We start from the raw sequence: 19336 nt of genomic DNA, 5'->3' as shown, positions 1-19336 counted from the left end.
CGAACTGCGTCTTACACGCCCGTCCATCACGCTTCTGACAATAAACTGAAAATAATATAGAAATGGGTAAACTTAGGGAATGGCTCACAGTGAGAGCTGACAGTGTCGATTCTGAAGGCTGAATTATGATTTGTGGTCATAAAAGATCACTGAAGCCTTGTTCTGGAAGTTCAGGATAAAAAAAAAAAAAAAAAAAGGGTGTCACGTTCTCTGCATGTGCGCAGACAAACAAAAGACCATCTTCTGGTTCATTACCTTTTTTAGGGGAATGTCTGTCACATACTTCAGACCCAGAACAAAAAACAATAGTGCCTGTTCTAACCAAATCAACCAATAAAGTAGTCAGTGCTCAAAAGACTAAATGGCATATTACACATTTTATTAAAAATAAGCTCGGTATAATGTAGGAAAAACTTTAACACTGCAAATAATTTCACTGCAAAGAGCAAGGGTGTCTGATCCTGTTCCTGCACGGCCAATACTTTCAAGAGTTTGGCTACAACACTTGGCTGAAAGTTTCTTGTGAGTCTGAAGACCTTGATTACTTTGGTTCAGGTGTGTTTAAGGGCTGGGCGATAAAACAATAACGATAATTATCGCAATCTAATGAAATGATAACAAGAGTTCAATAAATGTTCGATATGTTTATATGCCAAAAGCAGAATGAAACAACGCTACTCATTTGAACCGCGCTACACAGACCATTTATCTCTAGAAACTCTGCGCAAAAATACAGCCAGAAGGCTTTTCAATCTACAAATCATGTATTTACTGTAGTAACACTAAATACACTATGGTATTGTGCCAGAAATGTGGGATATTCATATCAAATTTCACTATATTATTAATGTAGACATGTATTAAATGGGTAATGGAATGTTATTACATATTTTTAGAATTTTACTAAATGTATTTAGACTACTGTTTTTCATACAAATACCTAGAAACCATAGTTATATTTTTACCATGGTATTGAGGTGTTATATGTGTGGTTATCTTGATTTAAATGTATGCTACTATGGAAGACAAACTGTTAATATTAATGAAACTAAACCCAACAGTCAGAATAATTCAATTTCACCATAGAAAATTAGGTTGTTACAACTTTTACAGATGTTACTGTTTTTGATAATGAACATTTACATTTGCATCCTAACTCAAGATATTTATCCTAACTCAAGCTACTGTCAAATGTGCATTTCTATTAAAAAAAAGAAAGAAAGAAGAGTAATATTAATATTGCAGCCTGCACTGCAAACTGTGCTGAAGATTAGTGGTGGGCGATATAGTCTCAAAATTATATCACGATATTTCAAGAACATTTGCGATAACGATATTTAAGATGAGTTACATCATTATAAAAGTAACCAATTACAATGGAAAGTAACTATTGCATTACTTAAAAAAAGTTCAAATGTGTCAAATAACTTGGATGCCTCTAATATTAAATGTTAAATTAATGAAATGGACACTACATGGAATAAATTATTTTTAAACATCGTACACTAATACAAAACAACAATTTAAAAATACTTAGACGTGTTTGCAGCATTCCATGAATATGACACCATGAATATGAACTAAAATGCACTTTTAACACACTATCTTTGTATTTAAATTTTTTAAACTTGTAGCACACTTGAAACCATTTTTCATACACTAGTACACTCAAGTGTACTACAAGTGGTAACTAAATACATTTTTTAAATACAAAGAGAGCATGTTAAAAGGACATTTTAGTTTATATTCATGGTGTCTCAAAATAGCACAGTTGAGTACACTTAGATGATCTTAAGTTTATATTAAGAGGTACTAAAGAATCACTTTTAGTATATTAAGTACAAAATTAGTGCGCGAAAATAGAGCACTAAGTACATTATGGAAGTGTACTTGTTTTTCACCTGGGTTAGTGCGTGCCTCTATTTGACTGCGTCACGTCATTGTTCGGTACAATTTATTAGGTCTTTTTGTTTATTTTCGCCCGAATAATTTCAGTTGCCGAACAATCTGTGCATCACTAGTAAATACCATCGCGTCGCTATATCATTGCTATCGCGATATGACAATTTTTTATCATGTAAAAATTTATACCGGTATTATCCTGGATTTGAAACTTGAAAGAAATAAAAATTTAACTTATCGTGATAATTATCAATTTCAACTGTGAAATTTTTTTTGGGCCATATCGCCCAGCCCCAGTTGGAGCTAAATTCTGCAGGACAGTAACCCTCCAGGAACAGATTTGGACACTGCGGTTATAGAGCAGTGAATGCTGCCTGTGATCAAATCAATTAAAGGTACAATCAGATCAGGGTTAGAAAAAGATAGGCATGCAGGTGAAGTCATAAAAACAAAGATATGGCAACACTAGAACCTTACTAAGATAAAACAGGACTTATCTAGATGACAAAGCACAAAAAAGGTCCCCAAAAGGCCACCTTACAAGAAATGCAGGACACCAACCAACCACAATACAATTCAACTGGAAACTACATGGGACGTCCTCCGTAACACTATACTAGTGTTGTCATGGTACCAAAATTTCTGTATTCGGTACCAATACCACTGAAAATCCACGGTTCTCGGTACCAATTCCGGTACCAAAGCAAAACACAAAAACATGCTAATTAAAAAACACTTTTTATTAATGAAGTCAAACAAAAATAAAATGTACAAAAATCAATGCCATTCTTTATGCTTATTTAAAATTGTGTTTCAAGTTTTTCCACAAGTAATAAAAGTATGGAAAACAGTAAACAAGTTTTACCCAAATTTAATTTGTCTTTTAATTAACGAAATTGAAACATTTTATTTTTTGGTAGGCCTAAATAAAAGGGGATTTACAATTAAAATTAAAACGTGGAAGAAACATTGTGTGATTATTTATTAAAAAAATAAAAGTTTTATAAATTTTTTTAAACAGTAGAAGTATCACACACATTCTACTAAATAGTAGCCTTTATCTTTATTCTAATAGTAGCCTGTGAATACCTTTACCTTTTTGTGTGTAAATGATATGACGCTGGTTTTACTCAAATGAAACGGTAAAATGCTTGTGAAGTGACTCTCAGCGCAGTTCTGGAGATGTTGTTTATGTATTTATGTCCTCATTTAGACGGCAGACGTTGAAATCACCGCGACAGTGTATGTAGTAAACAAAACCGCGCGTCTCTGCCATTCATTCATTCACACTCGCAGAAATCGACTTTTGCGGCTTAATATTTACAGATACTAGTCCATATCGTGATTTGATTTAAGTGTAATGACCTACTTTTGATTAATTCATCCAAACTTTGACAAATTTTATGACATTCTGTGTTAAACTGTAAATTCCGTTTTTAAACTAGGTTCCGCGATTCCGTCCGCGTTTTCTGCATTGCGGAAATCATAGGGCCGTATATGTAAAGAACCGGGTTGACCGGGTACTCGGTACCACCGGTACTTAAAAAAAACCTGGTACCGTGACGTTTTCATTTTTTTAGTACCGACTTGGTACCGAAGTACCGGGTCTTTTGGCAACACTACACTATACTGTACATTAGAACAGCATTGCATTAAAAAGCATACAGGAATTATTTCAGAATCTATATATTAACAAATCTACGCAGAATTAGATTGCCAAATGACAAAGTTTGTTTTTATTCCAAAAAAGAATGAGATTTCCACAAAGATGTTATTATATGCAACATGTAAACCGTTTGAAATATCTGCCGTGTTGTGATTAAATTTTTCCAAGATTCCAAAAGCAAACGACTTTTAATGGATGTTTGCAGTCACTGGTGTTATGCATGTTATGTGATATGTGAGCTGATAAAAAAGGCAATAAACTTGAAATTATATGACGGGTGAACACAAAGTCTCTAGTGTTGCTATGAATAAAACAATACAACAGCAATAAGATGGATATCAGAGTATGGCAGTATAAACAAATGGCCTCAATGTCCTGACAAGTCGTCACACTATGATGTTCCAAACATGCTAGAATTTTTCTCCTGTTTGAAACCAAGTAAAAATCGGGAAGAACTAAACATGCATATATTCCATGCAATTACAATGAACAGGCCACCTTTGATAATTCCAGTGGTGTTTTAAATCCTTTCTGAAGTTTGAAAGCTTCAGTCTTCATTGTAATAGCGTGGAAAGGAAAGGCCAGTGCATGCTTCAGAGTTCCACTTAAGTACATCATACAGTTTTAGAACAACATCAAAGTCTAGGCAAAAATGACTCTGAAAAGTAAGATCTTTCTGAAGAAGTGTCTATCATTTGGTTTTTGATTATGTAAAGTGAAGTGGTTTTGAAGTGGCGTTTTGAATGTTTTAGGTATGGATAAAGTGTCTAATACTCAACACTATACACTTACATGCTTTTTATTCTAAGACATTTTCCCTGTCTATATATCCGTTGCATTTTTAAAGGAGTGAATCACCCAAATATCAAAAAGTTTGTTTGTTGGGTAAGTAATGATGAGAATTTGGACACTTTAGCCTCACTTAAAACATTCAAAATGCGAATTCATTTGATTATACAATCCAAATCCAAATGATTTTACCTAGATTTTTATCCAAGAGATGTTGTATTAAGGCAATTCTCCTTAAGTTCACACAGATGTCCTAGCAGAGTATCCACAAATGTATAGAATCACATAAACAATGAACTAACTTTCAACAACTAGAAAGTGTCACAACACTGCTGTCTTTATTTGAAACAATACATCTAGACCACATGTTTTGCTCAAAGATGTGCTTGTGCTTTCTTTCCTTAAAAATGCTTTATTATTTTGTCATCTAATGCAATGAAAACATACATGAAATGCATTTTAAATGTTTTTGGTGCAACTCTAGTTCTTTGTACAAGACAAACATTTGCACAAAACTTTCAGTGGAATTTCACTGCTATCTCAATCTATCAATGAATTATAAAGTGTATGGGTGTAGGTGCCACGCAAACATCCAGGTTTATGACTCCTGGTTAAGAGGCTAACCCGAACATGACCACACATCAGTTAATAAAATCCTTCATGCAATGCATTTTAATGTCCAAACGTATTGCAACCGTAGGTCTTCACACAAGACAAATATTTGCACAAAACTTTCAGTGGAATCCCACTGTTATCTTAATCATTCAATGAATTATTAAGCATATGTGTGCAGGTGTCATGCAAACACCCAGGTATGCAACTTCTAGTTAAGACGCTAAACCAAACACGACCACCTCAGTTAAGCAGCTTAAAGCAGAAATATTTCAGCAAAGTGAGCAGTGGGATTAGAAAAAGCTGACAGCTGCCACCACTCTAATTCAAGCCCTTCACAATTAATGCAACGAGACAGAGAGTTCAGAAAGGGAAAGCCAGCAGAGACTTGCACAACCTTTCTGTGCGTCTCCAGGCAGCGATGAATTTAGTGTTGCTGTCACACAATGCCCTCAGTGTGCGCTATTTCTGAAGCAAATTACAGAGTAACACAAAAGGGCGGGAAACCTCAAAATTACAGGCTTACTGTCCACTAATGTATGATGCAATACCTCAGCTTTCATCTTTTTGTTGGAGAAACGGCATGTGTGCATACATTTTCAAGGAACTGGTTTCTTCGGAGAATACTGGTCTGGGGAGCACGGGTCAGAAAAGTGAGGATCAGTGTAAACTTGAAAAGTTAAACAGTGGAAACGCAGGTTTGACCCAACCTACTGGCAATGAGCAGTGACCTCATGAGTGAGTCAGAGTCTCCTTTGAGGCGTACAGGCGTATATGTACAGGCATGTGGTGAGACGGCCATGTTCTGGGTGTCTGACATCTGTTGCACACGTTGTGCTTTACAGAAGCACCCAGTAAAGTTTAGTTCAGGCTGGAGGAAACAAAAAGAAAGAAAAATAAATCAAAGCCTCTTAATCAGAAGAATGAGTATTTTAGGCTGTTAAAACTCAAATGCGTGGCTTATAAGAAGAACATCCTAATTTTATTTGTTAAACTAGTTAATCTGATTTTCTCACTTAGACAAACTCACAGAAATCTTTCTCTGGCACATTGACGATACCAGCCCATAAGCACAGAGAGATTGTGGAGCACAGCACCATCTGTTGGTCTGAGCTGTTTCTTGGATAGAGGACAGTCTCTGATTCAGTGCAATTATGTAACATGAAGTCTTCCTTGTGTTGCCAGTATAAAGAGGGTGTGACAGGGTGTCTCAGGGAATTCAGCTGTTTATGCAGTTCAACTAACGTATAATTAGGGAAAAGAAAATGACGGTAATATGCAACACAGGATATTCCTTAATTATATGACTATACCAAATGAAGGTGATGCTGTGAGGTGTCACTCGTTATCTTCTTAAAATCGTCATTTTAAAGGCAGAGTCATGCAATAATAATTGTTAGTTGATGCCAAGCAATGACAGCAGTGTCTTAATGTATGATGTGTATTCTTAACCTAAAAGTAGCTTTTTTAAAGCAACATTTTTGTAATTTGTCTATTATTATACACACCATTTACTGTATGAGCTCATATCAGTTGGAAGCTGCATGGAATATTTGTGCATTAAAAAAAAAAAATTAACGTCACGCCACAAGTGAACCGCAAAAAAGCTATTATGCTAATCTCAAACATTTTAATAAATTTAAAATGATCTCTAGGGGTGTAACAGTACACAAACATGAGTGTTCATTATGTACTGTACCTCAATTTCAGTTCACAGTTCAGTACAACAAGAGGGAAAAAAATATACAGACTGAACTGAAACACCTGTACCATTTTTTTTTTTCCCAGTATGTGTGTACCGTTACACCCCTAGTGGACACATTTGATAAAAATCATTTTGATACAGGCTAATGAATCTTTGAGACTGAGAAGAACCAATTCAAGTCAAAAGATTCACTCAGATAATGCTTTCCTCTACACAACAGCAGTATTGGAATTACCTTGATAAGCTTCATTTGCCTGAGGACATGACAGACATCAAGTCTGACAGCAAACAAGTGACAGTTAGTGCGTTTTCCACCTCAGCAAACACACACACAGTTCTAGGTTGAAAAGCGTCAGTGCCATAGTCTGTTCTCACTGACTCCGCAATGAGGAATGTACTTAAGGGCATATTCGGAATCATAGAATACAAACTGGACAAGGCAGCCCAACATGTCTCGTGCGTTGGTATCACACCCCATCAAACAAAGAAAGAAACGTCACGAATAAGAGTGCCGTCTACAATGCAAGTTGTGCAATTGTAGCATGTATGGTTTCATTGGTTATTATAAAATGATATAATAATTTGTAGAGCAGAGATGTCCAAACTAGGGTACGCAGACCAAAGCTGGCCCATGATGACCTTTGCTTTGGCCCACCAAAAAAATAAATAAATAAATAACAAAATAAAAACAAGGGCAAAAAAAATGCCATTAAAGCATATATATTTTTTTTTTGGCATTGAAATGTAAAAAACAGTATAATTGAATTTAATAAAAACAATTTCCAATTTACACAAACAATTATTTATATTTTTAATTATTTAAAAATGTTATAAATGTCATACATTTTAATATAATATGATATATAGGATATAATGCAACATTTACGTTTGGCTTTTGGCCCCTTGATCAAGTTTTGTCCCTTTGTATTCAAAAGTTTAGGCACCTCTGATGTAGAGGGTCACTGAATATGACATTCTTCAGAAATGCTCATGGTGCAAGACACTGTATTTTTGCAAAAAAACATTGTATTTTTGTCACATGCAGTGTAGAGGAGCATTCAGAGGATGCAATCTTGCATTCAGTTTATCCTTTTCAAAAACAAAACAAAAAACACCTGCTATTTTTCCAAGTCTTCTGAAACCACATATGATCAGCAAATTAATTAAATCACCCAATTCATTGATCTGACTCGAGCAAACATTGAACCTTCTCATGAACATTCCATAGTTACAGTGAGATCAAGATTATGAGGAATAACTTCCATTTTGGTTTGTTTCTAAAACAAATCTATCACATTGCTTCAGAAGAAACTTAAAACATTGTAAGCGATGCCCGAATTTACTTTTTGTTTCTTGGATGAACTTCCCCAGGCATAAACAACTGGACCGGTTACAGTACGCACTGTACCTCAATTTCAGTTCACAGTTCAGTACAACAAGAGGGAAAAAAATATACAGACTGAACTGAAACACCTGTACCATTTTTTTTTTTTTCAGTATGTGTGTACCGTTACACCCCTAGTGGACACATTTGATAAAAATCATTTTGATACAGGCTAATGAATCTTTCAGACTGAGAAGAAGTCAAAAGATTCACTCAGATAATGCTTTCCTCTATACAACAGCAGTATTGGAATTACCTTGATAAGCTTCATTTGCCTGAGGACATGACAGACATCAAGTCTGACAGCAAACAAGTGACAGTTAGTGCGTTTTCCACCTCAGCAAACACACACACACAGTTCTAGGTTGAAAAGCGTCAGTGCCATAGTCTGTTCTCACTGACTCCGCAATGAGGAATGTACTTAAGGGCATATTCGGGAATCATAGAATACAAACTGGACAAGGCAGCCCAACATGTCTACGTACGTTGGTATCACACCCCATCAAACAAAGAAAGAAACGTACGAATAAGAGTGCCGTCTACAATGCAAGTTGTGCAATTGTAGCATGTATGGTTTCATTGGTTATTATAAGACACTGCATTTTGCAAAAAACATTGTAGTCACATGCAGTGTAGAGGAGCATTCAGAGGATGCAATCTTGCATTCAGTTTATCCTTTTCAAAAAAAAAACACAAAAACACCTGCTATTTTTCCAAGTCTTCTGAAGCCACATATGATCAGCAAATTAATTAAATCACCCAATTCATTGATCTGACTCGAGCAAACATTGAACCTTCTCATGAACATTCCATAGTTACAGTGAGATCAAGATTATTTATATTTTTAATTATTTAAAAATGTTATAAATGTCATACATTTTAATATAATATGATATATAGGATATAATGCAACATTTACGTTTGGCTTTTGGCCCCTTGATCAAGTTTTGTCCCTTTGTATTCAAAAGTTTAGGCACCTCTGATGTAGAGGGTCACTGAATATGACATTCTTCAGAAATGCTCATGGTGCAAGACACTGTATTTTTGCAAAAAAAACATTGTATTTTTGTCACATGCAGTGCAGAGGAGCATTCAGAGAGGATGCAATCTTGCATTCAGTTTATCCTTTTCAAAAAACAAAAACAAAAAAACACCTGCTATTTTTCCAAGTCTTCTGAAACCACATATGATCAGCAAATTAATTAAATCACCCAATTCATTGATCTGACTCGAGCAAACATTGAACCTTCTCATGAACATTCCATAGTTACAGTGAGATCAAGATTATGAGGGAATAACTTCCATTTTGGTTTGTTTCTAAAACAAATCTATCACATTGCTTCAGAAGAAACTTAAAACATTGTAAGCGATGCCCGAATTTACTTTTTGTTTCTTGGATGAACTTCCCCCAGGCATAAACAACTGGACCGGTTACAGTACGCACTGTCCTGCTGTCAAAAATACATCATATCAGCATTCACATGGTAACTTTCAGTCAACAACTTCCGCCAATATCTAACCAAAGAATTTAAGCACTAGAAGTGTCCCACGGCCTTTTTTCATAAGCCAGTCTAATCTAACTCAACTGATATGACTTGTCCGAACTGACATGATGACTAGTTCACTGGAACATCCGCTGGATTTACACCAGGCACACCCGGACTTTGATACACCCAAAACACTGCTGCATAAACCGTGATTTACCACTTAAACATTCACTCGATGAAAACATAGTTTAGCTTAAATTTTAAGTTTTAACCACGTATAATGGAATAGTCATAACTGTTTAGACTAGAGAAAACACAGCTGACTTCTATCAAGTCATTCACCGCCTCTCATTCGAGAAAACGCGAGCAAATATTTTAATTTTAACCAGAGAAACAGGATGTTTAGTTTTGATTCAGGATGTTCTACAACTTATATTTATTTTATTAAACGAGTTTGCATTACTGCCTAAAAAAATAAATGGTTAAACTGCGACAGTTGCACGTGTCTTGCACTTGTTTTTCATAAAGTCGTGATGGTTTCGCGATATAGCGGTTTAATATAAGTGTATAAAGTATAAAGCATGCGCGACTTATAAGTGAAAGAATGTGCTTACGTCTCAGGCCAGCACTCAAAACTCCTTCCTCCGCCCTGTTTCCTTCTTAACCCGTTTCCTTCTAGTTTTATTCCACTCTTCTTCTGTCCGTCCGTTGAAAAGCAGTGTTTTATCTCACAGTTGGAAGAGTTTAAAGTTTTGTAGTCTCTGGTGAAGTGAAGATAAACACGGCTGAGTGAAACATGCAGCACGAGACGCGCGCGCACAGCTGACTGCAGTGACGCAAACGCTCCTCCTGTTGTTTAAGCAAAGGAAAAATGAACGCGTTTCCATCCTATTAGACTAGACTACAGGCCACTGTTCAGCCTTCATTAACTCAAACTCTCAGTCAGCCCTCCTGATGTTAATAAGACGCGTAGTAACACACATTACACAAGAACTTTAATTATAGATAGGTTAAATGTCTTTAAATTAGAAGCTACAAGTAAGAATTTTGTCAAATATGTTATGTTTTACGCAATATGTTTGCGGATAAATTTTAAAGAGGCATGTTGTTGGACACCCTTTGTTTCAATAGTACAACTTGTGCATTTACACCCACGCTGCTTTAATAAGATTCCTGTATAATGCAGAATACACATGCACAATGGCAATGCTAAAAAAAAATCTGAGATTCAGTATTTAATCTTATTTAAACCTGAAAATAAACAGTTTTTAGTGGTTTCAAAAACAGTAGAGAAAAGTTTAAGATTCTGCACTTCCAGGTCACTGAATGTTGGACTGATGAAAAAGAAGCCCATTCTAAACACTAAGAATTATTTTCAAATTGGTCATAATTTGCAATGAAAAAAATGGTACTAAATAAGAAAAGAAAGCAATATATATATATATATATTTTTTTTTTTCACTGGTTCTCAGACTTTTGGACCTTATTGTACAACACGTCAATAAACATGTATACTAATTATTTAGTGTATTATAATAGGAATTATCTTCATTTTCACAAGTGCCTACTCCACTTTGAAGAGTGTTCTCAGGGGTTTAAACTGAACTGTAAACCATTTTTGAGAGATTAATCTCATTTTACACCCAAGAATTATATAAACATTTGAATAACCACATCTTTGGGATGTTTTCAGACAGCAATCTTATATAAGATTGACTCATATGACTAATCCATTAACCAAAACATTGATTAATCATAATCATCGTACCTGATTTATGGCTGAAATGAGTTTAAGCTGAACAGCTTATAAAACATACGCTTTGGAGCTCATTGAATTCACTAGTTCATATACAAATGGAAACATCTTAAAGAAATCATTCGCCTGACAAAGAAAATTCTGCCGTCATTTACTGACCCTCATGTTGTTTCAAAACTGTTTCTGCAGACAATATTTTAAAGAATGCTTCAAATGTTTTTGACCATGCAATGAAAGTCAAACAGTTTAAAACACCACTGGACCCTATTAACTTCAACAGAATTTTCTTAGAATTTTTTAGCTGAACTATCACTTTAACAGCCCCTGAATGTAAAGTGTAGTTGCAGGCAGTTAGCAAACCCAGCATTGTCCCTCAGATTCCCGACTTTACATATTTCCTGCCTCTGGTCTTCTGGAGCAAGAAAGGAACAATGAAAAACTACTCATTCTTCCTGTGCTCTTCCTGTCAGTGAGCATGTCTGAGTCTGTGTCTTATTTGGACAAGTGATTTCCAGGAGCATTTAGACCTGTTTTACTTTTTTATGATTTTTTCCACATACATCCAGGGCTTAGTTTAAATTCACAGCACCTGGGATGAAATCTTTATGGGTTGGCCTCCTCCCCTGAGACCAAAAAGTAAGCAATACTGTAAGAGTAGTTAATGGGCCCCGTCACAGGGCTCAGGCAATCATGCTTGCGTTTCTGTATACAAAAATAGAACAGCTATTACATGCAATCAACCTAATTCCTGCCCATTCTTCTTCTAACCTCTTATGAAAAAAATGAGAGCTGTCTGAGACGTGAATGAATGAGTCTCAACAAATACAAATTAAAAGTATGCAGTAACTTTCCATTTATAGATTCTTTGGTGCCTGTTCACACTAGAAGTTCAGCACGAACTGACCTGGAAACACTGAAAAATCATTCATAATTGATTAGTACTCGTAGTACATACCAAAGCACATGGAAATATCAGCGGGGTATTTTCACCATGTGACTTTTCACAAGTCTAGCTTTCTAGACTTACGTTATAAAAGAAATGTAACAGTTATATCCAATAAAGCATGAAAATTGCCTTCACATGGTAATGCATCACAATATTACTTTGTGACATCACAACTCATACAATGTTAAAGTGTATTTAATGCAACAAGACAGGGATAGTTCACACAAAAATGAATGTTTTGCCATTATTATCCATCCAAGCTGATTTGGTGACTGACTTCCACTGTAAGGAAAAACATACAAATGAAAATAAATATATAAAATACAATAAAAAACAATGAGCCATCTCTCAAAATATTTTAACGTATTTTCATATTTAAAACTACAGAAAGTCAAACAGGTTTGGAACCACACAGAATTTTCATTTTTGGGTGAACTATCCCTTTAACATGTATAGTTTGACTGGAAATAACTGTTCAATGTCGTTGTAACATGCTTGTGTGTGTAAAGTTGTGTACAAGAGCGTGTGTACAGAGGGAGTCCGCGAAGGCAATAACAGACAGGATGCTGGAATAACATGCAGAGCAGCAGGCAGTCTTGGAATTAGAGCAGCATGTGCTGTGGAAAATAGTCAAGATTACTTTCCATTACACAGAGAGTTCTGCTGACCCTAATGGCCCTTCAGTCCTAAACATCTATCAAAGGCCTTAAAGGGAAGTTAAGGTGATGTATTATCATTTTTCAATGTTAGAATATTTTACTTATCCCAGCATAACATACAGTGACAACTATAGGTGAGCCAACAGGTTGATTCCACTGAAAGATGTAAACACTGTGACGCCAGTAGAACATTACCCTCTCAGCAACACTGGCTCAACCAATGGAGTGAGTTTGAGCCGGGGCTAGCCGTTTATCTGGCCAATGGCAGTTGGCGGAGTGTTCAGGAAATGTTGTGGCTCGGGGGGTATTCCAGAAAGCAGGATATGCCACATACCCGGGTAAGTTTATTGATGAGTAAACAGATAACCTCAACTTTCGGTTCCAAAAACTGAGATAACTTTCATGGAATGTAAGTAGTCATAGTAAGTTATTCTTTGAACATTCAGCACATATATTCCCTATTATAGAGGTTTCAATGGGAGGGACAGGTTTTACAGAATATCATATATACAGTATAGCCATCATTTTTTTTTTTTTTTTTTTTGTAAAGCAATATGATAACAAAGCAATTTTTATGTTATTTTTATTTTATTTTTTTTCAACAAGACATTTTCTATATAATGTGTTTCTATAATAAAAAAAATAAATGTGATCTCACCTTACAACAAATGTGGAAGCAAAATAAACTCATACAGCCATATTATTTTTGCCAGTCAGTTTTTCTTAATTTACAAATTTGGTATCAAACAAACAATATAATTCTTGTTCACAGTAATAATAATAAAAAACAACAATTAAGGATTAAAACATGAGATGATTGCAAAACCTCCCATAGGTTAGCCAATATAGGAGGTGATATGCACTAAAAATATAATTAGCCATTAAACAAAAAAACTATGGTGTAATTGTTCTTAGCGTCTCTTTTCATACTGATTCCTGTTGAGAATGTCTTTGTGTGTTCACCGTGAACATACTTAGAGTCGACTAAACTTACTCCTGGACTTGTTATTGGAACCGATAACCAGAAGAAAGATTTGGGGTTTATATGACAGTGAGTTAACTCTTCTTTCTGGAATACCTGCCAGAAGCTCACTTCACATTCAAATAATATTTAGGGCATGTTTACACTTGGCAGATTTGGTTTGGTTAAAAGAAAATCTGGTGTGATTGCTCTGTTAGCGCAGTTCATTTGAAAAAATGTGCATGTTGACAATCGAACCTTGGTGCACACCAAACAAGCAGACTGAGACCTCATGAAAAGGCAGGCCTCTGTCCACTTCCAAACAAACTTTGGTGCGGTTCGACTGAAAAATATGAAAGCAATACGGACCAAAGACATCTAAATGACATCTAAACAGTGTGACAGTGTGAATGCCAAGCAATCCAGGGCTAAACGCATCATTTACTTTTTGAACCAGACCAAAAGAACCAAGAAAACCAAACTATAAGTGTAAACACACCCTTACACAGCAGTGCCACTGTAAAAATGTAATACTTTTTACCTCTTGAGAACCTCTAGGCAAATGAAGGCCCTTCAGATATTGTGTATCATCTTGTTTCAAATGCCTCTAAAACTTTGTCTTATGATGAGCTTACTAGAAGAACCACTGGAAGCTTAGAGTCCTTGCAGGAACTTACAGTATGGGTCTTTTCTGAAAAGGTGCCTAGAGATTCTCCAAAGAGTCTTGAAAAGCTGTTTGGCTTGACTTGGTTGAAAAGCATGTGTAGGACATTCACCAACATGCTAATACAGAAAGCATGACAAGGGTTGTATGCATTGGGCTTTTCATCAGGCTATCTACCCTTTCTCTATTCTTCAGTCTTAGTCTTCAGTTTTGCTCAGCTCTTCTCCCTCCTCTCCCTCTCCGGGACTGACTTCCACGGAGAGGAACTCCTCTCCCTCAACGCGGGGAGTCATGCGGATGATCATGGTGCTGTCGGTGGTCTCTGATACCATGTCATCTTCATCCGGGATGTGAAGCCGGGGAATGGGTGAACGGCGGTGCATGGGGGAGGGAGGGGGCACTGGAGCTGTGGAGGTCCTGCCAGAGACAGGTGTGGACGGCTGAGGGAGAGAGAGACAAACAGGACAGACAAAAGTAGTAAGGGGCTTGACTGGTCAAATGTCAACAAACTGCACTATTTTAGACATGAAGAACTTTGCCTGCACAAGAACAGAGTGCTGTTATCATCAATTATCAAAAGCAAAAGGTAGTCACATACTAACTATTCATGTTAAAGTAATACTGTTTGTATGCACTATATAACAGGGCCTGAACAGGGTGTGGGATTTTTTGCACAGTTTTAAAAGTTCCTGAAAGTTCTGGTGTCACAACACATTAATTCCCACACACATCTAAACTAAACAGCACACGCAACAACTATAGCACATTTGCAGAAAGTACATCATTTGTGCTCAAAATGAGCCTAAAATGTCTAATTAGGGATAAGCAATGATCCATTGCCAAAAGCACAAACATAAAATGATAAACATTGAAAAGTTTAAAATGACTGTGTGCAGTATATTCACAGTTTGTGAAAGTGTAAAAATTAAATACAACTTAAAAAAGTTTTATAATAATTGTTAAAAACATTTTATCATATTTGTTTATTATTTATTTTCTCATTTATTTATTTTGTCTATTTATAAAGTCACAACTTTGTTGTAAAATAAAACTTTTCCCATCTGTTTGCTATTTGCAACGGTTTCTATTTACTATTTTTCATACTGTGATTTTTGGTGAACTGTATTAAATCCATTCAGGGTCAGTTTGACCAGCAAACATCATAATAATTATTAATTATAACAATAGTATGTTAAACCCAAAACAATAAAAAAAAAAAATCTTACAAAAATGTATTGTCCCCATTTTTAATTCACATATAATAACAAGCAAGAAGAGGATATGATGTTTATCATAATGATATTCTGACTACTGAACTAATTTAGTCACCTTCTATGGTCAGTTTTCTCTTTTCAAGCCAATTACTGTCAAGTTGGAACAAATGTTTAAAGAAAATGTTGCTAACCATGGTTAAAGGGATAGCTCAACCAAAAATAAAAATGTGATGCTTATCTGCTTACCCCCAGGGCATCCAAGATGACTTTGTTTCTTCAGTAGAACACAAGCAAAGATTTTTAACTCAAACCGTTGCAGTCTGTCAGTCATATAATGACAGTCAATGGGACCCATGGCTTTGAGAGTAAAAAAAAACATACACAGACAAAACCAAATTAAACCCTGCGGCTCGTGACGATACATTGAGGTCTTAAGACACGAAGCAATCGGTCTGTGCAAGAAACTGAACAGTATTTATATAATTTTTTACCTCTGATCCACCGCAATGTCCAACTGTCCTGAGCGCATTCACAACATCCGGCGCGTGACTCATCAACGTGCTCTGGCATAGTAGAGGCATGCGCGGAAGCGATATGTCGCGCATATACGTCACTCATTGTTTAGATCGCTTCCGCGCATGCGTCTACTATGCCAGAGCACGTTGACACATCACGCGCCGGATGTTTGTTAATTTGGTTTTGTCTGTGTATGTTTTTTTTGACTCTCAAAGCCATGGGTCCCATTGACTGCCATTATATGACTGACAGACTGCAACGGTTTGAGTTAAAAATCTTCGTTTGTGCTCTACTAAAGAAACAAAGTCACCTACATCTTGGATGCCCTTGGGGTAAGCAGATAAACATAAAATTTTCATTTTTGGGTGAACAATTCCTTTAAATCAGCAAAAGTGTGTTAAAGCGTTGACAAACCTAAATAACAACACACCCCAATCATATATTCAAGTCTTAAGTTGACGTTTAAGTTATTAACTGAAAATCAATCAAATGGGAAATACGCCAAATGCATAAATGTAAAATATGGTTAGATGCATCACTTCAAGTTTGCTGTAAATGCTGTTTGGTCTCAAGACATCATTTGATATCGTTTATTTATTACAATGCATTTTAAGGCACCAATTCTTACAGTGGATGGCAAGATTTTCAGTTATCTGTTTTTTAGCCAGAGTTTTGTCTGTCTTCAAAATATGTTTAACAGGGGATATAAATACCTCTAGAGCTGCTCCCTTATATGCCTCCTTCAGCTTGGCAAAAATCTCTCCTGTGCCAACCTCCAGGGCAGCCTTGTATAATTTGGGTGTCTCCGGCCGCTGCGGGATGACCTCACCCGTGTCTTTAGCATGGCTCTTCTCATCTGCAGGCTTCGTATCTTTGGTCAACATTTTCCTATGGAAGAAGACAAACTCATTAGGATGACAGGAAGTTGAGTTGTAAGCTAGCATGTGCATCACTGAGACTCTAACAGGAAGCGGACTCACGAGTGAATGCATCATGCGACTCATGTCTGACTACATTTACCTTCTTCAGTATCTCAATTACTAACAAAATCAAACACTAATCTTCCAAGTTCCTCCTTGCATTAAAGAGAAAGTAGGGGAAAAGAAGGATGTCGAGGGAAAGACAGAGAAAGCGATGTTTAGCAAACATGCCTAATCTATAGAGATCTGTGAGTGTGATACAGAGCTGTAAATGGCTCAGGCCACTGCGCTGGATGAAGTGTGTGTGTGTGTGCGCGTGTGTGTGTGTGTGTTTGTGTAAGGATTGCTGGGGCTCTTGGTAGAGGTTTGAGCTCCGATCCCTCTCACTTGGCTTTCTTGCGCAGCAGCTTCTGGGACTCGGGGTAGTGCACTAAGATCTCTGCCAGGTCCTTCTTGTCCAGGATGAAGAGGTTAGCAAAACCGTGGGCCTTTACGTTAGCCGTACGTCGGTTCCCGCCACCACCCGCCAGCAAACTGATGGAGTAAACACACAAAAAACAGTCAGAGTTTGGCTTTTCACACATAAAGCATGATTTATCTTTCTCACACGAGCTATTATTCCATCCAGTGATGCAGATATCACATAAATCATATGCGAATGAAGCACCGTATCCATCCCATGTGTTCAAAAGAACAAGAAAAAAATCGCCACTTCCTGGGAAACCAGTGGAAGTTTCAATAATAAAAATGAAAGTTGCTGCAACTGGGAAAGCCTGTGGCTGTACTTTCCTACCTAATAAATGAATTCTGCCAAACGAAACGCAATAACAAATGCTGTCATGTTATCTCGCGCTCGGATGTCTGATGTTTGGGAACGCAATCATATGAGAGGTGATTACACCAAATAATTTTGATGACAGACTTTGGCTCAGGCATTTCAAAATGATTAAAATAATATTTGAGATGGTGTGCTGGTTAGTTCTGTTATCCAATCACATGATCTGTTGAAGAAAAAGTCACATGAGTTTTTTGTTGCACATTGAGGAATTTATTTGTTAAATGTGTTTCCACCTTCATCTTATCGGATAAAAAATAATCAACTGAGCACATATGTTTTTAATGCGCATTTTAAGATGTGCATCTTCAAGTGATATCAAAAATCACATCGATGGAATCAAAAATGTCTTATCTAAGCATTCTATTCAAAAGTCGAAAACTAAATTTTTCTACAAGAAAACTGAATTTGATAATGCTTCATTCATCACTGTTAAAGGTATAGTTCACCTAAAAATGAAAATGTCATTAATTCTTTCTTCAGTGGAACATAAAAGAAGATATGAAATATCTGAATGGTCACCAAAATTGTTTGGTTAACAATATTCAAAATATCTCTTATGTCCCGAAAAGGAAAGAAACTTACGGTTTATACAGTTATACAGGAACAAAATGAGGATGAGTACATGTTTACAAAAATTACATTTTTAGGTCAAGCTGAGTGCATTGCATTGTGGGATACAGTTTATTTTGGCAAATGTAGTAGGTAATGCTATATATAGAAAAATACAGTACATACTGCATATATTAAAGTAATACTTTTCCTATGAGATCACATACGATTTTATTTAGCCGTCATAATATATTTTAAGCTGACTTCAGTACATGATGTATGAAAGTTGCATCTTCAATCATTTTTACTCACCTAATTTCCCCAAACACAGAGCCAGCTCTCAGAGTCACAAACACCGTCGTCCCATCAGGCCCTCCAACCACCTGCACCTCTCCAGCTTTGATGATGTACATCTCTCGGCCGATCTCACCCTGACCGGCAGAGCCGAGCGGGACAAGAGTCAGTTCAAAACGCTAACAGATAAAAGGCTCTTTCATGGTGGCTGCTCGATGTGACCTTTACTGAGACAACCTTCAAATATACTGGACATATACTGAGATTATCTACTGGAGGTTTTAAAATATTGTTGCAATGCAATAGCACAGCATCTACAGTAAATCACAAAAATAGTAAATGACATATTGCTCACTTTTTTACAAACAAAGTCTCCTGGAAGGTACACCACAGATTTCAGTCTCTTGAGCATGTCAAATATCATCTGTCTGTCACATCCCTGGAACGAACAAGAGACAAAGACTTCTCAATGGC

The 19336-nt window shown here is 36.4% G+C and overlaps 2 protein-coding genes across 4 annotated transcripts in view; both read right to left on the bottom strand.

Annotated features, from left to right (window-relative positions):
- The window catches only part of kifc3 (kinesin family member C3), a 46997-nt gene extending 36549 nt beyond the window's left edge, over nucleotides 1-10448 (bottom strand). For 2 of the 3 annotated variants that reach the window (XM_058752001.1, XM_058752005.1), the window contains exon 1: nucleotides 10160-10448. The gene's annotated coding sequence lies outside the window, so the exon portion shown is untranslated. The remainder of the gene's footprint in view (nucleotides 1-10159) is intronic. The other variant, XM_058752003.1, reaches the window with a different exon arrangement.
- Nucleotides 10449-13591: 3143 nt separating this feature from the next.
- The window catches only part of cngb1a (cyclic nucleotide gated channel subunit beta 1a), a 31776-nt gene continuing 26031 nt past the window's right edge, over nucleotides 13592-19336 (bottom strand). Inside the window, 5 exon segments of the mRNA XM_058751796.1 lie at nucleotides 13592-14971; nucleotides 16975-17149; nucleotides 17569-17715; nucleotides 18881-18999; nucleotides 19218-19301. Of these exon segments, the coding sequence (XP_058607779.1) occupies nucleotides 14729-14971; nucleotides 16975-17149; nucleotides 17569-17715; nucleotides 18881-18999; nucleotides 19218-19301 (768 nt within the window). The 3' untranslated portion in view covers nucleotides 13592-14728.

The sequence above is a fragment of the Onychostoma macrolepis genome, chromosome 18 (assembly GCF_012432095.1).
Source record: "Onychostoma macrolepis isolate SWU-2019 chromosome 18, ASM1243209v1, whole genome shotgun sequence".
Classification (NCBI taxonomy): Eukaryota; Metazoa; Chordata; class Actinopteri; order Cypriniformes; family Cyprinidae; genus Onychostoma; species Onychostoma macrolepis.
The sequence above is the reverse complement of the archived record's forward strand: the minus strand, read 5'-3'. Positions and strand labels throughout refer to the sequence as shown.